Source organism: Rhamphochromis longiceps, linkage group LG2 (assembly GCF_057381845.1).
Source record: "Rhamphochromis longiceps isolate RC_006_pf linkage group LG2, R_longiceps_female_GT1.1, whole genome shotgun sequence".
NCBI lineage: Eukaryota > Metazoa > Chordata > Actinopteri > Cichliformes > Cichlidae > Rhamphochromis > Rhamphochromis longiceps.
Window position 1 is genome coordinate 37,465,651 of NC_140558.1, and position 23,657 is coordinate 37,489,307.

General features: G+C 42.4%; 2 protein-coding genes across 2 annotated transcripts in view; one reads left to right on the forward strand and one right to left on the reverse strand.

Annotated features, from left to right (window-relative positions):
* The first annotated feature begins 1,211 nt into the window (after window positions 1–1,211).
* tgfb5 (transforming growth factor, beta 5) lies at window positions 1,212–12,279 on the forward strand. The gene is made up of 7 exons (XM_085426929.1): window positions 1,212–2,992; window positions 4,986–5,149; window positions 5,295–5,427; window positions 5,519–5,629; window positions 7,196–7,376; window positions 7,822–7,975; window positions 10,506–12,279. The coding sequence occupies exons 1-7, from the start codon at window positions 2,632–2,634 to the stop codon at window positions 10,662–10,664; spliced, it is 1,263 nt and encodes a 420-aa protein (XP_085283055.1). The 5' UTR covers window positions 1,212–2,631; the 3' UTR covers window positions 10,665–12,279.
* Window positions 12,280–18,600: 6,321 nt separating this feature from the next.
* The window catches only part of kcnk4a (potassium channel, subfamily K, member 4a), an 11,375-nt gene continuing 6,318 nt past the window's right edge, over window positions 18,601–23,657 (reverse strand). The window contains exons 2-6 of the mRNA XM_085426941.1: window positions 23,459–23,576; window positions 22,860–23,029; window positions 21,820–22,006; window positions 20,891–21,027; window positions 18,601–20,797 (exon numbers count right to left, since the gene is read on the reverse strand). Of these exons, the coding sequence (XP_085283067.1) occupies window positions 19,724–20,797; window positions 20,891–21,027; window positions 21,820–22,006; window positions 22,860–23,029; window positions 23,459–23,576 (1,686 nt within the window). The 3' untranslated portion in view covers window positions 18,601–19,723. The remainder of the gene's footprint in view (window positions 20,798–20,890; window positions 21,028–21,819; window positions 22,007–22,859; window positions 23,030–23,458; window positions 23,577–23,657) is intronic.

Sequence of the window (23,657 nt, forward strand, 5' to 3'; positions counted from 1 at the left end):
CTTTGCATTTCCCTTTTAGTATTTTTGATACTGCTGTACGCAGGGCTTCTTGACTTTACTGCATTTTCACAGGTTTTTAGGAATAATTGATTGAAGGCGTCAGAGCCCAGTGATGTTTCACTCTGTGGGAGTCACAGATGTAATACTGACATTTAGCTCCTTGCATGCACTCACGTCTTTAGGTACACCTGTTCAGCTGTTTGTTAATGCAAATAGTTATTTAGTGAATCACAGAAATACAATTCATTTAATATGAAAGAATGAGGAAGAAAGGTGATTTAAGTGGCTTTGAACATGGCTTGGTTTTAGGGCTGGTCTGAGTATTTCAGAAACTTTGGATCTGCTGGGATTTTCTCCAAACAAACAACCACCTCCAGAGTTTACACAGAATGATCTTAAAAAGAGAAAATATCCAATGAGCAGTAGTTCTGTGGGTGAGAACACCTTGTTGATGTCAGAAGAATATAGCCATACTCCTTCGAGCTGACAGAAAGGCAACAAAAACCCAAATAACTACTCATTACAACCCAGGTATGCAAGGGAGCATCTATAAACAGAAAAATTAAACTATGAATAAAATGAGTTCAAAAAAATTGGACAATGGAAGATGGAGAAAAACGTTTGCTCTGATAGGTCTCATTTCTGCTGCAACCTTTGGATGAAAGGGTCAGACTTTGTTGGAGACGATGTGAAAGCATGGATCCATCCTGCTGTGTATCAACAGTTTAGGCTGCTGCTGCTGGTGTAATAGTGTTGAGGGTATTCTATTGACACACTTTGGGCACTTTGAATGTTATGTAGACATTACAGCATACCTGAGTATTGTTTCTGACCATGTCCATCTGTTTACAACCCATCTTCTGATGGCTGCTTCCAGAAGGATCACAAACTGTTTTCTTGACGACTTCTCTGTACTCAAATTCCCTCCCCGGTCACCAGATCTCAATCCAACACAGCACTTTTGGGATGTCCTGGAACAGGATTCATATTATGGATGTGCAACTGACAAATCAACAGCAACTGTGTGATGCTGTCACGTCAACATGGACCAAAATCTCTGAATAAGGTTTCCGGCACCTTGTTGAATCTTTGCCCCGAAGAATTAAGGCAGCTCTGCAGACAAAAGGTGGTCTAGCATGGTACTAACACCGTGTATCTAACAAAGTGGCAGGTGTACACTATAAACATGTATAATTTGGCTATTTTACACATATTAAGCAAAGGTAATGTAAAGATTTAGTTCCTCAAATGCCGAGCTACTCCTCTGGAGCGGTTTAGTTGCGGGGAGAGGGTGGTGAATTTTTGTGGAGAAAATAATTGCAAAATGTGCAGCTATGTGTGTGTGCCTCCTCTGGAGGGAGGAAGATGGTTTTTACCTACATAATAATACACTGCATTCACTCTGGTGGCATCCCGCCCCACCATCACCACCACCACCATCCCTCCCTCCCTTCCAGCCTCCTTCTCTCTCTGTCTCAGTCTCAGAGTTTCTCACAGAGGATCTGCAGAATAATGGAGTAACATCCTGCAGCAGGTCTGTGTGTCTTCAGCAGAGCTTTCAGCCCAGCGTTCACCAGGCTGGAGCTCATTTAATTTGGGATCTGCAGGTCACTGTAAAGTTTCCTCTCTTTTTTTTTTTAACTCACAGCACAAGGACTTCTTTCTTATGTTTTCTGCGTCATGTATTTTTACGTCGTCTGACTTTTTCCGTGTTTAGATGTTTATATGAGGGGTTTAACAGGCCCACCGTGTTTTTTCCAACATAAATCACATTTTTTTCTACGTTTCAGTACAGCCCGCTCACTGTTTACCTATAACGGGGAATGGGAGGACCTCACTAGGTTTTCCAAGTTGTAGCTAGATTCTCTGGAAGCGGATATGGGACAGTCTTTTGCTCCACACATGGGTGTTTCGGGGGTGAAGGCACGGGAGCTCTGTTGCTTTCGGTAAACTGCTCCGCTCAGGTTGTTGTTTGAAGGATTTGCGACATGGGCTGAGCTCTTGTGACGACTCTGTTCTCCTGAAAGCTGTTCGCGTATCCGAGGATGGACGGCGGAAAACGGAGATAACGTTTTAACTTTCCGGACAGACTTTCGTTAAAAAACGCCACTTATACACGAAGAGAGAGCGCGCACGGCGGCAAGGGACACCAGAGCTCTCCGAGCGCACCAGACTGGACCTGAAGAGTCACGAGAAATTTCCAATCACTTCATTTTTACATTTTTACAGTGTTTTGTTGCAGTTTTATATTTTTATTTTTAAATTAAAACAGCCGTTTATTCTTAGATGCAGTAAGTTAAATGTAGATTTTAAAGAATAAATAATGCGTCCTTGTGTGTTTGGTGCTTGGCGCATCTATGAAAATGTTATAAAACTACAAAATCAGAAGTGTGAAATCAGCAGATGCGGTTTTCCTTTTTTACATGACGCGGTTTTGACCAAATTAACACATTAGAGCTGGATTTTTCAAAATAGTTTATTGATCTAAGTTAGAAAGGCTCGGTTTTCACCCTCAGTCTCGCAGTTTAAATCATTTTACGCACACGTTTCTGCGCGCTTGGCTTGGAGACGCAGCTTGTTGGTCAGAGCCCACTGCGCTGAATTATCTCCGTCCTCGCACCTCCCCGGACAATGTGGCTTCCCCGTCTCGCGCTGGTGCTGCTGCTCCGGTTCTCCGGTGTATTCCTGGTGGAGGGCTTCAACACCTGCCAGTCCATCAACCTGGACGCGCAGAAGTCTCGACGCATCGAGGCGGTGCGCGGTCAGATCCTCAGCAAGCTCCGCATCCGCAGCCCTCCAGATGACGACGACGACGTGCCACCACCGAGCTCGGTGCCCCCGGAGGTCTTGCTGCTGTACAACAGCACGCGGGAGCTTCTGAAGGAGCGCGCGCGCCAGGCCGAGTCCGCGTGCGAGCGCGAAAGCAGCGAGGAGGACTACTACGCCAAAGAGGTGCAGAGGATCGACATGCTGCCCCCCCGCACCGACACAAGTGAGTCCTGACAGGGGTTCTCAATGTGTGGCCCGGGGTCCCCAGTGGTCACTTTAGAAGAATGAAAGTATGTACTAGTTTGAAACGTCTGAATATCCAATCCCATCCGGGTAAAACAAACACAGAGGCCTCTATTCGCTGTTGTTGAGCATTAATTATGTAATTGAATCTCAGTGAATTACAGCGAAAAAGTAACAATGTTGCCATGTTTTATTTTCTTTTTTTTAAACTCTTAAATAGCAAATCAGGTGCATGTTTTCCCCTCATGAGAGATTTATTTGAACTTCCTCAGGTCCTGCATCCTGAACAGACTGAACAGTCCCTCCACCCATATCATAGCAGCAGTGACTGATAATTATCTAAGTTAAAAAACAAAACGATTTTCTGACTGCTGATGGATTAGTAGTTCTTGAATATTGTAACTGATTTTGTGAGTCTGTCTTTGATTAACCTGTTTGGTTTAATAGTTCAGTCTCCTAACTAAGCTTTATAAACTACCTGCTTTTATCAACTTTAACTACGTATATAGCAGGTTCTCTGTGCACCATTTATTATCAGTTTATATAAATATTTGTAATAAATTCTAACACAAAAAGAGCTGAAAGCAGCAAGTGTGACATTTTTAATTAATATATATATTTTGGCAACTACTGTAACCCATAGTGCTGTGCAAAAGTCCTGAGCCACCCTTCAGTTCCTTATATTTTACCGTACTTGGGGAAAAAAAGTATTTATTCTAATGTGCTTGAAAATCAATATTTGGTATGACTACTTTATTCTTAACTCTTTTCGTCAAGCTTTCTTTTTATTTATTTAAGCAGTCTTCAGGTAAGCTTCTCAGGGCTCCTTGAAAGACATTCGAAGATCGTGTTTGGATGTTGGCTGTCTTTTGCTCCGTTGTCTGTTGGGATGATCCCACGCTGCTTCAATTATGCTGAGGTCTGATCTGGATCCATCACTCCATGAGACCTGTTGCCACTGAATTTCAGTCCAGTTCTTTCATAATTTTGTACAACTCAGCCTTTTTTCCATGTTTCCCTTCCTTTAAATCACTTCCTGACAGCCACCCTTCCACTGAGACTATTTCTAATCAGTCTACAGTGAACAGCAGATGGATCAACCGAAGGTCCAGGTCCGTTTCTCAGGTCCTACGTCAGGCTGGATTTTTTCCTGTCCTGCAGACAGATTGTAGACCTGCTGTCTTTTGTCTTCCACTTGTCCAATTTCCTCAGTTTTTCAAGGACACGCTGCACAGCTTGCTGAGATAGGCCAACTAATAGCTCTTTGGAAAAGCATCTTGTTGTTGCGAAAATGCTATTTTATGCCTGTTAAACTGTGTTATGTTTTATAAATTTAAACGATGTATTTTTGTGTCAGGTTGGTAGTAACAAAGTAACATTTATATTTCTTGATAAATACAACAGAATAACTACTCTGTAGTCTGCTGTAAACCACATGCTTAGTAGGGGGACCTAAAAGGAGAAGCGTTAGTAGTAGTAGTCAGTAAGAAGTTTCTGGCTGTTTTAAATCGTAGCTACTGCTGTGAGACACTGTACTACTGCACATCCCATCTTCTAAAAACTAAAAACTACCCCAGATGTGCCCCTCAGTAATGCACTCTGCTTTCCTGCCCCATCAGAGCACTTTCATGGAGTCGATCCACCAGCTGTGGAAAGAAAACTCGGTGTGTTGATGGATCTTATTTGGAAGATTTGAAGATTAATGGTGCTGCTGATATTACATGGTGCATAATTGTATAACTGTCTAGGTGTTTGGGGATGTTTCACACAGGAAACCCATGAGCACAACAATCAGCCATATATTAAACATAAGCCCGACACATTTAGCCTCTTTACCAAAACCTATAATTACGTCCGAGACAATCAGTCCCACAGTGCAGTTTTAACCCATAGTATAAATACAGCATTGTGTGAAGGCACGAGATGTTGTTGGAGCATTAGTCATCCACAGTGCTTTGTTTTGCTCCCTCAAGATGCGGTGCAGCCAACAGCACCCAGCCCCCACTACAGAGTCGTCCACTTTGACGTCAGCGGAGTCGACCTGACTAACAGCACTCTGGTCAAGGCTGAGTTCAGGATCTTCAGAGCCCCCAACCCACAGGCTCGGGCCTCGGAGCAGAGAGTGGAGCTCTATCAGGTATATCCATTATTCTCAGTGAGCGACAGTCTGATTTGATCTTAAAGTCAGAAGATTGTTATTTATAATTCAACCCAACACAGAAACATCTCTTATGTATCGATGAAATGGGGATCTAGCTCCTTCTGTGTGTTTGTTGTCTCAGCTGCTAAAGCCGGATGAAGACAGCACATCCACTCAGCGTTACATCGACTCGCGCACTGTTCAGCCAAAAGCAAAAGGAGCCTGGATCTCTACGGAGGTCACAGAGACTGTAAAGGACTGGGTGTCAGAGCCAGGTGAGCTTCAGCACCAGCGAGTCGTTACCAGCTTGCACTGCGATCCATACATCAGTGTTTGCACTTCTCTTTCCCTTCTTCCCTCCCATAGAGAATAATCTTGGCCTGAAGCTGGGCGTCCACTGTCCCTGCTGCACCTTCGTCCCATCCACCAACAACATCGTTCCCAACAAGAGCGAGGAGCTGGAGGCCCTGTTTGCTGGTCTGTTGCAGTCTTTTATGATAGAAAGACTTTATAATCATGCATTTATGTGCACTGCAGATGCCGCTAAAAGCACTCTAGTCCAGGAACTGACCCAGTGATGGGACCCAGTGATGATGATGATGCTCCTTATTCTGTCATATAAATTGTTAAAAAGGTAGATGCAGACGTAGTCCATGTGAGACTACATTTTAGGCTTCAGTCTAATTTAAATGTTTCAGTTTTGCTACTTATGCCTCTGAGTGACGTCAATGAGACATGCTGTCCCTGATATGGTCCTCTGAGCCACACAGAAGCCCCACCCACCCCTGTTCAACTGTTTCTGAGGGGCAGCGAATCAGGAGGAGGAGAAGAGCCAAAATGGCTTGTTTCATTTGTTTGCTTCATTTTGTTACTGATTATGTCCTTAAAATCAGCACAATCAGCCTCTTTGCGCAGATGCTCGTTTTTAGATGGCTGTTTGGGATTCATCGTTAGTTGTACTGCAGCTACGTGAGATTGTTTTTCGCAAGAACAACTAAGCAAGACAGCCAGCGTGCCAGCAAGACTTAAGAAACTTCAGTTGTGTCTTGGCAGTCTTTTGAGTTGCGAAATGCAAAGTTCACAGATTTGGAAGAGTTGAAGATTTATGAGCGCAGCAAAAAAAACAAGATTAAAAAAAAATCCAGCAGGTCACAAAAAAGTGAACATAAATAACAAAAATGATTTATGAATCACTCACACACTATCTTACAGGAATAATGGAAAAACTGTTACTCCACACAGTGATACTACTGAATACCAGACTGTCTGTGTTGCTTCATTTAGGCCCCCAAATTATGGCGCTTTCCTCAGGACTTACTCTCAACTGAGCCAAGTCAGGTTTTTGCACACGTGGGGGAAAAGAAATTCAACTTGCGATACTGATGTAAGACAAGCAGGGGCTTGTTTTGAGCGCTCTGGCTCCTGTAGCTCAGAAAGAGTGAAGCAAAAAAAACGATCCATGAAGTCAGACAAAGAGTCAGACCATCGTTTCTGCTGTAGGAAACATCTGGTTTACATATTACTTCTGTCATATTTGTTCAATGACATTCAAAATGTGCACAAGAACATTACTTCTGCTGCCTTCTTAGAAAAACAGAGTCTTTAGAGGGTAAGAATCAAAGAGGTGACGGCGCCTTTCACGGACAGATTCAGTAGTTATTGCTGCGTATGAAAAAACACTTTTTCTGGCACTCACACCGGGGCTGGCTGACTAACTTTAAAAACATCATGCACACAATCTTCTGCATTTTTAACAGTGCATTTACTTGGAATTTAAATATATTAGGATTGAAAAAATATGCTTAAAAAAAGTGTGAACTAAATGCCTCGGCCTGGCAGAAAGACAGCGTGGAGTTTTGGGAGGGGCAGCAGTCGCTGCTGCAAAATGAAAGCATTTCCCATGCTTAGAGTATTGCACAAACCATAGGAATTAAATCACATTAGCTTTGAAACAAAGCGACGTCCGCCCACAGACTCTGGTGGAAGACAGAAAGTTTTAGTTTTTCATCCTAAAAAAAAAAAAAAAAATTCCTCCTTCTGTAGGCGTGGATGATGAGCGGCTCCGTCAGATGAGGAAGCCTGGTCAGGTGAAAGGACAGGCAGACTTCAGCACCAAGACGCCGCACCTCATCCTCACCCTGCTGCCCAGCGACAGAGTGGATAACCCGGCCAGGAAGAACCGCAAGAAGAGGGCGGCCGCCATCGACACCTCAACCTGCTCCCGGTAGGCCGCCGACCAGCCGCTCGTGTGGTGGTTTAGTGCGACTGACTGACAGCGCTGACACTCCTCCAAGATTTGTAGTTTTGTAATTCTGAAATCTAGTTGTGGGGAGCACTCGGTTTCATTTTGTTTTTTTCCTCGTGACCCACTTTGCAGACAATTGCACGGCAAAACTAACAGCGCTGACCCTGTGTTTAGACTGCAGGCCAGCGGGCATGCAGCGTTTTATTTAGACTACCTCACGCTGCAGGGGAAAACTCTGGCAGCCCTGCATAGTTATTACCATGTGATGGTTGGTTCTTCGATGGTGACCTGTGGTAATTTTCCCATGACACTGAAGAGAAGGGTGGGAGCTGAACTACATATTGTGTGTGTGTGTGTGTGTGTGTGTGTGTGTGTGTGTGTGTGTGTGTGTGTGTGTGTGTGTGTGTGTGTGTGTGTGTCTCAGTGGCTCGGACCAGGGCTGCTGCCTGCGCTCGCTCTACATCGACTTCAGGCGTGACCTCAACTGGAAGTGGATCCACGAGCCAAAAGGTTACAAAGCCAACTTCTGTGCCGGCAACTGTCCTTACCTCTGGAGCGCCAACAACCACTACAACATGGTGAGCCTCAGGGGTCAAAAGGTCACCTGGCTACTAACCAAATCTGTTTAATCTTTGTTGTTCTTTCTTATAAATTTTGCCATAAAGACTTTTAATAATCAATAATTGTGGTTAGTTAACAGCTGACATTTGACATGTTTTGCTTTTGCTAAGAAAAAATGTCTTTATGTCCATTAAATTATGAATAATAATTGGATAATAAGATCAGTATATGTGCAGGTAATCTCTGTGAACCAAAATATAGGGGATACTCCTAATATACAGCTATGGATGTAAGCACAGAAGCCCCACCCACCTGCAGTTTAAAGCTTCTGTTTGCAAGGGACAGCCAATCAGAAGAAAGCTGGGTTAAAGTGGTGGTTCTCAAACTGTGGGACAGGCCACACCCGGGGGCACAGAGCCACTGCAGGTGGGATTGTTATTTTCAACTCGCATTTTTATTTATTGTTAATGATTAATGAAAAACAATGTGGGTGTGTGGAGTGAAGTTAAAGAGGCGCATGCCAGGAAAAGTTTGAGAACCACTGGCTTAAAGGGAGAACAGCAAAAACAGCTGGGAGCGGCTGCACCGAGGCCCAGCATGAGGTAAATAAGGATTATTTTGAAGTGGGAATCATGCAAAGCTACACTAGTGCATAGTAGCTGGAATTAAACTTAATCTGTGCCCTTAATAGAACAGAATTGGTATAGGCAGTTTTTGGGCTTGTTACTAATTAGCCGAGTCCATGTGTGGATACCTCGATATTAGCAGCTTCCCATATCTCATGAGATCCTAGTTCAGACTAATAACTTGGATTACCTTCTCCAGTAGGACAAATGTGTTCTTTTTTTCAACATATATTTCTTTCCAATTTGGAGATTCATGACCTTTAGTGCTGAATATTTTGAATGGAAACAGTGACAGACTTCTCGCTGCTGAGACACGGCCAAATTATATAAACAGAAAACATCTGTGATTGTCAGAAAAATCTGAGCAGCTCCTCCTCAGCCCGTCTGCTAAAACACTCTGGTTTGGACCGAACTCCAATCAACGCTCGGCTTGACGTTAACGTACAGAAAGTCTGAAATGCAGGCGACATTTTCCCGTAAGTGAGCCCTGAGCGCGCTGTTTGCGGCAGCTAAACACCACTGGTTAACCCCAGCATCATAAATGGGCTGACACCTCACAGAAGCCTGTTAAAGAGCACATAGGTTTATGCAACCCAGCTGGCCCGTCTCACTCAGCGAAGGGCTTGGCCTGTAGCCTCACTGACTCTCACCTTTCTTGTACTTCACTTTAATATAGATGTGTAGAATTTCACATTTATTTTAACTTAAGTTTGCAGCAATTACACATTTTGCTGCTGTCAAAATGTGGCTTTAGTTTAAGGCAGTTTGGCTGCTTTTGCTGTGCATGTATTTTGGAGAAACTGACAGGATGTACTTAAAGAAGTCAAAATTGATTTGATTGCTATAGATTTACTTAGAGCTCCCCCACATAAAATGCACAGAAAGCTACATTTTAACGTCTGAATATGAAGATTTAAAGCTAAAAAACGGACCTGGTAGGAATTAAACTTGAAAAGTTGGATAAGTGAGGGAAATGTAGAGACTCTGGAAAACAACCATTAAAAGTTATTTTTAAACTGGAATAAAACAGGAAGTTTTGAATTATCTTGATTTAGTTTTATACGTGCTGTTTATATCATTTTTACCAGTAAACAGAATCAGTCAACCTTTTGTTATGTTTAGCTAAACTAACCAGATGCTGATATTAGGAGTGCCATTGAACCTCTCATCTAACTCTAAATAAGCAAATTTCCCAAAATGTCAAACTAACATTTCAGATTTGCCAACACATTTTTAAAAAGTACCAAAATAATCATGCAAAATGACGACAGACTGCATTTAAAAGATAGAGGTAGCCACTGGGACATTTGAAGCTTTGGGTTTAGCATGATGGCCACCACAATCTTTAACCCGAGTGTTAGTCGCTTATGCCAGCAAACATCATTTAAGTGCATTCAAAGACTGTATGGGTGCACTCAGACACAGATACTAGAGAGATGCTAATTGGCGCTAAAAAAATAATAGTGTTGTAGAATTTTACTCCCTAAAACTGGAGCACAAACTTATTACTCTTATTAGACTCATATTATTTGTCAGTTATTTGCATTAAAAATGCTCCAAAAGGCACCAACAAGTTAGCAGAGGTAAGGCTAAGTAGGCACTAACTGGTCACTCAGACCTGGAACTGCAATCCTTAATACAATGAAACAGGTCAGTTATGAAAAAAAATCATGTCCACGCAGATGTTAAAAAAGGTAAATTATTTAAAGAGACCTAAACAGCTTGAGAGTCTGTGGGGATTGGCTCGTTTGTGGCCATTAGATGGACTGCCGTTTCTGGCACTTACCACATTGGCTTCATTTTTCAGCCCTGCTTAAACTTGGGCTGAACTTCACACTTTTCAGCATGTTCATTCATCACTCGCAGCACTAAACTTTGGATAAATCGCTCTAACATCTGCTCATTTCTGTTCCCGGGTCAGATTCTGCCCCTCTACAACAAGCTGAACCCCGAGGCCTCCGCCACACCCTGCTGCGTTCCTCAGGACCTGGAGCCCCTCACTATCATGTACTTCATAGGCCGCACACCGCGTGTTGAGCAGCTCTCCAACATGGTTGTGAAATCCTGCAAGTGCCGCTGAGGGAGGCAGACGGACTGATTTCAGGACCAAAGCTACAAACTGCTTCTCTCAGGGGGGGACACACTGATCCTCTGTTCATTAAGCTTCGCACCTCAGACTCATGAGATGTTATTTTTTTAATGCTACATGACTCCAGTATCAGGATTTTGCTTCCAAACTTCTGCTCTTCACGCTCTGGAACTTTCTGTTTGACCGGAACACTGTAAATACGGCAACTCAGCTCTATTAAACCCGTACTTTGATATTAAAATGAAATGGGGGTTGCTGTGCGCCTGCTGCATGAAAAGGATTCTTTTTATCAGGAGTTTGATTCCCCCTCTGTCGTTCTCCTGCGGCCGCGGGCAGCGGGGGCAAAGCTGACGTGTTTGCTTTAGGTTTGAAGGTGTTGATGAGAGGGAGGCGGTGTGGAAAGGTTTGCAGGCTGACTGAGATCTTTAGGCGAAGGAGGCCGGGAACAGATAGAAAAGAGAGAGAGGAGCTGTGTCCAGGCAGAGGCACCCGCCAGCTCTCTGCGGTCCCGGGCTGAAATCTGCCTGCCGTAAACAGGATGTGAAAGATTTCCAGACACCGACCCGACCACTCACGGAACGCCAGATTTAAACGCTCCCCTCATCTCCGCTGTTGCGCTCTCTCTCTCTCCCTCTCTCTCTGGTGCTCAAAGTTCTGGGATTTGTGGTGGGAGGAGAGAGGGAGAAAAGAGAGGCTTTGAAAATGAGACGTGGGATGATAGGGCTGTATTTGGAAAAGCTGCAAGTTTGGAAGGTGGTATTTTGCAGCCTTAGCAAATTTGTAACTATTCGGGTCTGGCTCAAACATTTCATAATCGCACTCTCATGCTCCTCTGCTGAATGTGCCTTCATTATCTTTATGTAAAAAGCTGTTGACTCATTGCTGAGGTTGTATTTTGTCATACCTATGTTTATCATCGCTCAGAGTCTCTCACTCTCTCTCTACAGCCGAGTATTCACGTTGACCACTTTTGATAGAATGTCTAAAAGCTGAAAATAAAATAAAATAAAAAAAACAAAACATCCCCAGGGCTCATTTTAAATATAGACTCTCTGGTATGCCGGTGGTTTGTGTGTGAGAGCGAGACAGACAGCGACTGGGCGCGTGTGTGTGTGCACGTCTGCACTGTTTGTGTGTGAATGTAGCTAGTGAGGTCATGCGTGATAGCACAGAAGTCATTCCTGAGGTTTTATTGTGAATTTTATTGTGATTGTGTCTGAAAACAACAACAAAAAAGCTCCATCTGCAGCAGATCTTCTCTCTGTGACTTTTCTTAAATGTATGCATGCATGTGTTTTGAAAACCTGCTTGACAGTAAAGTTTTAGCTGAATAGGAAGCAGTCCAGTCCCAGTAGGTATGAGGCTGTGACAACAACATCAGTTATAGAAGTATTAAGCGGGCCAGTGGTTTTTATACTCTCACTGGTGTTACGCCACAGGAAATATCGCCTGCAATAAAATCGTGTAACTGGATACTTCAAACAATATTCTGGTCAACACTTTGAGGATGTGCTGTTGTAAAAAACAAAAGAAAGAAAAAAAGTATACACGACAGCTTATAGATATCTGAATGTTTCACTTCAGGTGGATTAAATGAAACTTCTCTCCCCAGGTTGGCTTAAGTGCTTTTTCTTCGACGCTTTATTCAACGAATCCATTTATTTACTTCAAAGTTTACACATTGTGCTCATTCCCAGCTTTACACTTTTACTAGAGTAGCTTTGCATAAGTCTCAGTTAACAATAATCCATATTTATTTGACACTGGGTCTAACTTTATTTTGCATGAAACAAGCTGTTTTAAGACAGCTGTCTTCTGATTGGCTGTCCCTCATGAATAGAGGGTTTAAACAGGAAAGGGGTGGGGCTTCTGTGCCTACAGCAGTGAACTGTCCCTTCTATCACAGTGACATCACGCAGAGTCAAAATGAGAAAAAAAATGTCTGGAACTTGGTTTTTAGTGCAGTGTGAAGCTGGGCTTTTAGCGCACAGGGATTACTTGCACATAGATATATGGACAGAAGCACTGAGCCACCGACACATTACACCTACACGAGCTGCTCGGCCGTGGAAATCAATGCCAAGAAACTTCCGGTGCACAATTTTTTTGTGCCAGTGATAATGTCAGAGGAGGTTTGGAGCTCTGCAGTTATTGAGTCAGCAAAACGTTGGTGGTTCAGCATTTGCTGACCCCGGTCTGGATCTTTGCGTGGTCTGTAACTTCATAGCTGAACTGCTGTGGTTTCGAAACGTTTCCAGTTTGCAGTAACACCGCTTACGGTTGATCATGGAAAATGCTGGAGGGAAGAAATTTCACAAACTTGACTCGTTTTAGAGGTGGCATCCAATTACAGCACCACGCTGGAATTCAGTGACCTCTTTAGAGCGACCCATTTTCCCCTGAATGTTAATAAAGGCAGACTGCGTATCTATGTGCTGGATTTTGTACACGTAAACTCAAAGATTAAGAGGTGTGGCCCACTATTTTTATTCATATAGTCTACTCTGACCTCACTGTTTTAAACTCTGGATGTGAGCATCCAGCACTTTAACCGTGTAAATGACAAATAATAAGGAGATATAAGGAGTATAAGCATAACAGGTCCCCTTAAATTTTCTTAAAACAGCAAAGTGAGCTGTTTTCAGAGTCTTTTGAGTGAACTGTAAGAATTAGAGGTGGGTGGATCGATCCAAATATCGATAGTAACGATACCAACACTGGTTCTGGTATTGAAACGATACTAGCATGACTGTAACAATACTTTGCTTCTTTCAAGTTTAGTATGTAGCCCACTGAACTGTGTTAGTTATTTTACATCCCAGGTCTCCAAAAACCCAGTTTCAAAACACATGAAAAGCTGGTGTGTTGTGTTAACTAATTATTGTGGAAAGTAACAATCACAGTGATATAGCACTGATTAAAATGTGTTCAGAATTTGCAAATTGAGAATTCATCTCATAAGTCATGGCACACTACTCTCCCCCAATAAACTGCCTGAATAACTTAAAATTATTGGTACTGATATCTGCAATTCTGGCCCTGTATTTATTTGGTATTGGACTGATACCAAAATTTGTGATGTGGCACAGGACTACTGTGAATGAGGGGAAGTGTGAATGTTGAATGTTTTTGTTGAAATGTCCAGGCAAGTATATACATGTTTAATGTCAAGATCTATGTGTTTAAACAGCATCAATTAACACACAACGTCAGGTTTTTTATTTCTATATGATAACTCTTTATAATTAAACAATAAGAACAAGTATTCTGATGTCCTGTAAATATTTTGAAGTTATAATTAACTTTTTAACTTTAACTTTTTGTACAAAGTATCAGATCAGTATCGTCGATGCCACAATGAATTTTACTTGGTATCGGTTTGGAAAGGAAATCAATGGTATCACACATCAAGAGTATGAATGTGACCGTTTTGTATAACGTGAAATCTACTTTAAATTCCCCTAAAACACCCGGGCTAACCCTTGTTTCTTGTTCCTGAACAGAACGGTTTCTGTCATATTTCAGGCCGTTTCCAGAACAAAATGACTAGGTGTGCATCAAAAGTTAGTGAAAACCCAGAGCCTGTTCTAATAGTCGCCAAACCTCATCTTTATTGATATATAGTGAGGTATATTTGTACGCATCATTAAGAGTACAGAGGAGGTCGTCAGGTGGCATCTTCATGACATTTGGGTGGTGAGCGATAACCCTCTAAAGCCTGACCTGTGAAATAATTGCCAGAAAATTCTAATTTTTTAACTGTCTGATTAAAAATTAAATATTAACTTACATATATATCATTTGTATAATATTTGCTACTTTTTGTGTAATTAAAGATTTATTGTGCTATTTAATTTGTTTCTATTCAGGGGGGAATAACACTGATGATACAGACATCTGAAAAACTTACTAAATCTCATCAAATATGACATACTTGGTGTTATAGGGTTAAAAGTAAGAGGCTCAATGCCACAATGAAAAAAAAAAAACATAAAAAAATGGTGAAGTTTCCTAATAATTAATTCCCCAGCAGCAGTCCTTGTAATGATTTGCTAATTTGCTCTCTTCACAGTATAAAGAAAAATAAAATGAAATCATTCTTATTAGAATTTATTAGAATATATTTTTGAGCAAAAATAAATTAAAAAGTCTGTTTTTTTTTTTGTATGTGTTTAAATGTTAGGCATTAATAGCATTGACAGCACTAATGCTTTTTCCTTTAATCTGTGTATTCATCCATGTGTTTATTAGCCTACATATAGGCTATATTTATAATTTGTGTCATTACTCCCACACAACTCTCTGGCTCAGTAGGCTGTTTATTTGTCTAGAGGCTGGAAGTCTGTTTAATCAGATTAAAAAAAATAACCAACTGAAGTTGGCTTTTTTATTTACACTTTATAAATATAGATATATAGTGTAAGAAATGAATTATCGCACAGTCAAAGGCCCTTGATTCATCCAGTTTCTCAAAAGCAAGCATCTAAAACCCAAAACTGCCTGCATGGCTGGATGCTGCTGCACGGAGCTGTTTTTGGTGAACTGATCCTTTAATGTCCTTTAATGCAGTGTGGTTTAAATCCCAGCTGTGAAAGTAGCTTAAAGAGATACAAACTGTTCTAGAGGATTACAATAAAATTGTTTTTCTGAGCAGCAGTGAGAAACAGCTTCGCTGTGTGTGTGTGTGTGTGTGTGTGTGTGTGTGTGTTGGGGTGTCAGTCCTCGAGCTGTGGTGAGCCTCCCTCCCCCCTGAGTAAACTAGCCCCAGCATCTGTTAGTCTTTTCCACTTAACTACCCCTTGCTAAATCCAACCTGTACTTATCCCACGGTAGAGCGCCTTGCTCCGTTTCACATTGAGTCCCTCTGTCCTTGAGAAGGACGTCTGTTGTGGATGTCGACCCCTGCCCACACACACCCACAGACACACACGCACACACACACACCCTGCCTTTGACCTATAGAAAAAGAGTGTGAGTGCAGCACACCCCTACATTCATATATTCTGCTATTTTTGCCTCCGTGCAGCAAAATATGCCATGATTAATGGTTCTGCCTCTGGAAACGCTCGCTCACCCTCCGCGTGCTGACCAAAAAGTAAGAGAGCCTGTTAAAAAAGTAATTCATTCACACAAGCACCTTATGGTCTGAGCTCACATGACAGGTCTGGACGAGACTTTAGATTGAAGTCATTCCTATTTATTCCTGCCAGTTAAATTAAAACGCAGCTCTCGGGGCAACAGGGCACCATAAACACAAAATATAGAGTTATACAAGCAGCAGAGCGGCAACGAGACACAGGAGTAAACAGAAGATACCGATCTGTGGCCTCGGCGTTATTGAAGCCATATTCGTCGAGCAGTCAAACTTGGAGAGCAGAGCTGTACTTGAGGCCCTGCTGGGACAAAACAGCTGTAAGGCCAAACCCACAGAGGCCTGGCTGTTCTGGTTTTTAACAGACGAGGGCGTCGTTTCTGTGCTTTCTTTCAATAACTGCACAGCAGGGTGGCTCAGTTCGACTTTCAGTCTGTCTGGTGTTGACTGTGGGAGTCATATTTATTACAACAGGAGTTTTTTGTGAAGTGGGCCACATTTTATAAAACAGAAGAAAAGATTTAGTAGCTATTTTTTCCCCTTGTAAGTAATCACTAAATCTACAGCTTTCACAACACTTTATCACCCTTGGATTAAAACAAATCCTCAACTAATACAAAGACTTACAATTAAAAAGTATTTAGTCTAAAACTAGGCTTAGGCTAAGACTAATTTTTAAAAACAGGGTTAAATCACATACGAAAATACAGCCTTTTACAGGCTTTTAGCTGTGTGGTTTTTTTTTTTTTTTTTAAATGTAGTTGAAATTTATTTTTCAAGTATTTATATGCAAAAGTTGATCTTTAAAAAAAATATGTTATCTTTCCTGTGGGTTTTGTTTTTTAAAAAGATGTTTGAAGATGTGATGCCCATCCTTCCACTGATACCATTTCTGATGAGGCTTCAGTGACCAGTAGATGGATCAACTGAAGGTCCAGCTACACCTTGCTTGTCCTGTGCCAGTTTTTTTGTTTGTTTTTGTTTCTTAAGAATATGGCGTTCAGATACCGTTTATCGGCTGTAGATAGAAAAATCTTTTTTCTTTCCTCAAAGATAAACTGCTGAGATATATTTTGGAATCACCTTGCTGGTGTAACAATCCCATCTTACGCCTGTCGAATTGTGTTATCTTTGGCATTTCTAATAAACTCAGCTGGAGGCATGGGAAGAAAGTATGTTAATAGCAGCCTGTCAGAAAAACACCAAGTACCTTAAAAAACAATTATTCTCTGAAAATGGTCAGGCCCTTGGAAGCAAAATATAAAGAAAAAAGGGATAGTTCAAGGCTTTTGCACAATGCTGTGCATAATTAATGTTTAGTTATGTACATATTTAGCATAAAGCCCAATAATATCCTTGCTGTCCACCTTCATTTTATTGTACAAAAAGAAAAAGTAATAAATAATTTAAAAAAGCATCCGTCCTCACTCAGGACTCATAATGACATTACTGCTGATGGCTCATAGTCAGCGCACCACTATGAGCCATCTACTTCCAGCTTTCTGTCAACAAGTGACAGAATATGTAGGAGCCTGAATTTGAGTGTAGACTCTGTCCGTTACTTATTTTGGCACGGGTGGAGGGCAAAATGCCACGATAGCCTCGTGTAGTAGTTCCTGCTTCTGAGTAAGCAGGAAGAGGCAATTTATCCCACATTCACCCAAAGCTGAGTTCATTCAGGACTTTCAGGTCAGGTCATTTCACATCTGCTGCTGCACAGTGCGCCAACTGTGTGCCCGTCTTATTCTGTCTGCAACGTGTGCTGAATATAATATAATGAACCTTTAGAGATTTACAGACAAGAAATTAACATATATTATGTAAGCGAATGAGAGCGCAGTCCATATGTAATGCAGTGTTTAAAAAACACAGTCCTTCGTAAATTAAATTGGACGCTCATATTGATCATGACCAAAGTTTAAAATAATGAGGTCAGTGTATTTACTGTAGAACTAACTCTGTAAAACCTCATTCTCAGTTTTCTTCTGCTCTCTGTTTTGTATGACATCATTGAGAGCATCTCAGGCACACAGCTCGTGGTGTGAACACGGAAGCCCCACCCACCCGATATTCAAACCTTTTGTTTGTGAGCTGCGGTCAATCAGAAGAAAGTCGTCTTAAAGGAAGATGAACTAAAACTGATTTGTTTCAGACGGTGGATGAACTGAGGGTTCTGCACCAAAGCACAGTTTAAAATCGATAAGATAATTTTAATCTGTGAATTATATGAAGCTCTTCTAACAGATTCCAAGAATAAAAATATGGATCTTTTTTTTTTCTGCACTTCTACTTTACGGCACGCCCATAGATCACCTGCCTGACATATGTACAGAGGCTGTGTCCTCACTGCTGTAGCCTGGGTGGTGATTCTGCCTAGAGCCATGTGCTGCGTATCATCTCACCATCCTGTCACTACCTAAAAAAGCCAGGATGGAAAAAATTTACTTCTAATATCCACGGTGATAATAAGAATGAAAAACTGGGTATATATCACCGTATGAGCAATGTAGGCACTGCACAATGTAAAGGCAATCTGTAGAGTTTATCTCTTTCGCTTTCAGACACCAAAACACACTCTGGGTCCCTGTGAGGCTTTTAGTGTTAAACCACTAAGTGTTTTTTAATACATGTTCTAATTTGCAAATTTGTGATTAATAAAGTAGAAGACCCAAGTGTAAAAAGTTTAGTGACATTAAAAGTGAAAGAAAACTCCACAGTTACAGGATAAAGACTTAATGTCTGGTAACAGTGTGTAATAAAGGTCTCTTTAATGCGTCACTGTAAGATACATCTGAGATATCAACTGGCAAAAAAATGGGACATGAAAGGTTATTACACAGGATATAAAACTTGTTATTGTTCAGAAAAAGAATTAAACCTAAAAACTGTAGCTGTTAAGTGGAAAAGTGGACACAAGCAGAATATTACCAACAGTGATTTAAGGACACTTGATTGCAAAGTTGGTACGCAGCACAAACTTAACTTAAATAACTTTGGTGTGACTGTATCAGGTTTAATCATCTGATTTTCTTTTATAACCCTTTTTAAACACAAAATAGTCAGAAGATCCTTTAGTAGTCACTTTCCATCATCCCTAAAACGACTGACAACTTAAGGACCTGAATGACAGCACACCATGGTGCAATGGTGCAGTTCTGATGAAGAGTAATGGCCCTGCCGTGCTCTGAATCGGATGCGCTGTTGTTGTGGTTTTGGTTTTCCACCCACGGCAGGGTTTTCACCCGGGAATTTTCGTGGTGGTAAGCCACCCAGATCCTGGCGCATCTTGTCTTTTGATCAATTTAGTTAGCACATGACGACCTCACACACTTTAAATACATGTCGTTTACTGTTCAAAACACATCCCCGGATGTCTTTCCCTTTTAAGGCTGCATTTCATAAAAAGATTTTTTTCTTATGTTAACGGAAGTGGTCTTTTTTCAGGCGAGGCAGCCGACAGCTTCTGTAAATTGCTGTGTGTAAACCCTGCACTGAATTTAAAGCTTATAGTCGCTCCTCAAAAGTTAGCCTCACAAAGCCAGATTAAATCTCAGATTTAATGTCAAGTCAGTGCCGAGAATCCACTGAGCTCAGCAGCTCAAAACAAAGCAGATAATTATGTTTAATGACATCTTGGTAATGATGTGACTCACTCAGTCCCGAACCTTGTTTATGAGAGGAGCGGTCCACTTAAAGTTGCACGATTAGCCTCACTGAAAGGCAGATTTATCTCTTTGTCAGAGCGTCCTGGAAACTCAAACCCATCTTATATCGTTTTAGTCACACAAAAGAAACAAAGCAATATTGGTGAGGTGGTTTTGTGAGGCTAACTATAAACACCAAAAAAAAGAAAAGAAAAAACCCCCAGAACAACAGCTGCATTCATGAGGCGTGTTTCTTCTAGCTAGCAGCAGTGTAGAACCACAGCTGTGATGTCGGCTGCCACATCTGGTTTTTGTCAGAGTGCAGGAGCTGCATCTGTCTGGTTCTCAGGTAGAGACAGGTCTGAAAGAGAGGATGCTGGAGGTGGTGTTGGAGGATGGGATGGTGGCTGCATGTCACTGCTGGGCCTCCTCACCTGCAGCGAGCTCCACCTGTGTGATAGCTGTCTCCTCATGCTCTTCTTCTTAGGCTTTCGGGGCCGTCTCCTCTTCTCCTCGCTCGTGGACTGGGGGCGGTCGCTCAGGGTGTCTGAGGACTCGTCAATGTACGCCAAGTTCTCGCCGAAGAAGTCGAGCAGCTGGCAGCTTGGTGAGGGGGCTGTGGTGATGTCAGGGGAGGGAAGGAGGACTTCGGGTAGGGATGTGGGCACAGGGGAAGAGCGAGAAGAAGGACTAGGGTCAGGTGCCTGATTGTGGCTATTGTTTGGTGCAGATTCATAGTTCTCTGCTGGAATCAGTTCATCTTTCCTCTCTGATGTGTCCATATGTGCGAGTCTTACTGATCCCTCCTCCATGCTGCCGATGGTTTGGCACGGCTGGAACTTGTGGGGTGCCATGTAGGAGAAGGAGACTGAGGAGCCATCTGACCTGGAGTCGAATGCAGACTCTGATCCGGAGAGTGACCCTTCCTGCATACGTGCCCCTACAACATCCAGCTGTGAACCGGAGCGGGTTACGGGGACGGAGAATGAGCGGGACAGGTGGTGAGGAAATGACCTGCCCTGCCCTTGCAGAACCCCAGCAGGGTCAGCCCTGTACCCTGCTGCTGATATGGGGACCGTTCCCCCTCCAGCTGCACTCACCTGTGCCTTTGAGTTAGTTCCCCTCACCCCGGACGAATTGTCCTGCAGTTCACTCATGGAGCTCGACAGGCCAGCCCAGTGACTTGACAGATGTCCATTCTCAGGTCCCCCTCGCACCCAGTATCCCAGTGTACCCTGGGCTCCCCGGCGGATGCGTCGGCGCTCGCTACGTTTCCAGCGCCGCCGCTGCAGGAGGAAGGGGTCATTAAATTCCAGAGGATTTGGGATGCGGAAATCCTTGGACATGCTCTGCGTCCAGTCTGTTGCGTGGGCCCTCAGCTCCTCCATCTGACAGGGACACAGGTTAACATTAGCTTTACAACATAGAAGAACTGACACAAGTTTAGGTGTCTCTCAGATAACATTTCTGGAGTCTCCCACCTCAGCACGAGTCCTTTTAGACAGCACCCTCAGCCAGTTGCCTATCATGGTGAGGATGGAGGCAAAGTAGGCAAGACCAAACACGATCCACAACAACACCAGAAGCTTGAAGAAGCTGTTGTCTTCAGTACCTCCAACTCCATGCAGAGAAAGTTGATTTAATTTTTAATGTGATGTTCCAGTGAACCTCACAGAACAGAAATGACAGAAAGAGGCAGTCCTGTACAAAGTTGACCATTCATCATTAATTAAACCTCAGCGGGGGGGAGACTACAGCTGTAACTTTGTGGGTGGATAGATAAACCTCGTTTTTGGGTTATTTGTATATAAATGTCATATAAATTGTGAGTGAGTGATATGTTCAGGCTGTTTGACCTCTGACAGAAACAGACCACAACCCAAATATATGCAGTTTATCATGAGAATAACGAAGAAAAGAGCAGAAAAACAATTCATATTTGTGTTAATTAGAGGTTTCATATAAAAGGGCACGGAGGTGCCTAGGTCGCGGCGTTCTGAAGTTATTGCATTCACATTTTTTTCAGAAAACTTGCCCTGTTATTCAAATTTGTTCCGTCAATACAACTATGATATCAATTTGAAATGCCTACATCATCTAACTTGAGGTATCGCATTCACAAACTTGGGTGTCCACACCGCCCAGGTGACGAGAATACCCCATCAGACTTTCAAGGCAGAGGGCTAAAAAGCACTCCCTCAGCAGAGGATCACACTTACAGACTGTCATTTGGAAAAGGATCTGTGAAAATGCCCATAACACCACCATTAAACTGAAACACTGAACATAATCTGCTCTAGACCAGGTTACATGTTCAGCGTATGTTGCTACAACTTCACCAGGTAAAAAAACGAACAACCATCAACTTGTTGTCCATATTGATTAAAATGTGTGTGTGTTTGGTCTGTACCTGGTACATAGTCTCCAAAGCCAACAGTGGTAAGCGTGATGACCACAAAATAGAGCGACTCCAAGAACTTCCAGTTTTCCACTTTCTGAAACACGACTGTCGGCACAGCGAGGAAGATCAGACAGCCAATTAGGATAGAGAGAACTGCTGAGGTGACACGCACAGTCGTGGGCCTGACCTTGCGTTTCTATCAGAGAGAAAGATAGAAGCCAATACAGATGCAGAATAAATCAAGATCAACACAGCTATACATGTAACAAAAAAGTGCAAGAATTAAACTAGATTAAACCAAAAAGGAAAAAGAATTGTCTGGATTCAGGCTGAATGTTGAGATTTGTCAGCTTTTTATTGGTCCACACTGGCATCTTCATCACATGTCTGCATCTCAGGATTATTTTCTTTCTTTATACTAAAGTCATGGACTGAAGATGTAACAGTGGGGCAGCTTTAATACCCATCTGTTTGAAAAGTCCTGAAAGAATAAACAAGTACAACATGACTTGACTATGGTGACCATGATACTCTTGAATAAGGCTGCTGTCCGGTTGCTCTAAGCTGTGGCTAAAGTGCTGATTCAGCTGATCTGACTCTAATGCGGGTTTTATATGAAAATTCACTTACAAAGACAGTTTTTGTGATTTTTATTTTATTTTTTGTGGAGAAATAAGGTTCCAAGAACAGCTTTAGTTAGTAGTTCAGCTTTTCTGGTAGGACTCTGCAGCCCAACTGACAAACATAATCTCTGCCTGGGTTCCCTGCCTAGTCGGACATGTACAAAGCAGCTCATTTAGGAGCTGCCAAAATCAGATGCCCAAACTGGCTCCTTTCGATGTTAAGGACTCTATTCTGAGCTTCTACCAAGTGACCAAGCTCTTCACTTTATCTGTAAGGCTGAGCCCAGACATTTGGTTCTTGCATGGTTCTAACTTGCAACTTAGAAAGAACCAAACAGTTTACTGCGTAGAGCACTGATAAGAAGTCTGTGCCTTGTAGGTTTAAAGCTGTTTACTCCTAAGTTTTGGCTGATGGGCAGGACAGACCATTCTCACCAGGAAGAGGGTCTCAATCTTGGCCACAGCTCTCCGCAGCACCGTGCCCATGTGGTCGCCCACTCCAGCGAGAAGTATGCCAAACATGGGGATGCCAACCAAAGCGTAGCACACGCAGAACAACTGGCCGTAAGGCGTCCGAGGTGAGAGGTTCCCAAAGCCTGTTTGAAGGATTAATCAAAAAGACATGACGCTAGTTATAAAAGCTGACATGCACAAACAATTTAAAGAGGGACCTTGTGTAATTATTTTAATTAGTAGGGCGTATTAGAAAATATTCATCAGCTGTGACTCTACAATTCATGAATACTTTGTTGACCAGAAAAATAAAGCTACAGTTTGATCACATTTTAAGTAGCGTGTCTTTGAAACAAGGACATAAATAAGCTCTAGTGTGACATTTATCAAGCCATAAAAACACCTGCAGGCTAAATCCTTGCAAATTTAGATACCAAACTACATTTAAATGCTTCAGTGAAAATAATGCAGGTAACACTTTCTCAGAAAAGAGAATCTCAACAGTGCATCAGGTGGATCATTTTGTCACTCAGAGAGCAATGTTTCCCCTGCAGGTGAGCTCTGTCACTTACCTATGGTGGTGATGATGGTGCCACAGAAGAAGCAGGCAGACGCGATGTCCCAGCGAGTGGTCAAGTTGGCAGGAACTCTGCTCACATTCAGGCCTGCCTCGACTGCAGACATCAAACCCTGAAGGAATTTAATTTTTCATCCAAGTTTTATCTATTTGTTCATTTTATTTACTCACATTATGGGTGTATTTATAATGCA

Bases quoted from the DNA above. Each gene is read 5' to 3' on its own strand.
- tgfb5 (XM_085426929.1), top strand. From the start codon at position 2,632: ATGTGGCTTCCCCGTCTCGCGCTGGTGCTGCTGCTCCGGTTCTCCGGT. The intron at 5,428-5,518 runs GTGAGCTTCAGC...TCCCTCCCATAG, and splicing joins GGACTGGGTGTCAGAGCCAG to AGAATAATCTTGGCCTGAAG. The intron at 5,630-7,195 runs GTCTGTTGCAGT...CTCCTTCTGTAG, and splicing joins GCTGGAGGCCCTGTTTGCTG to GCGTGGATGATGAGCGGCTC.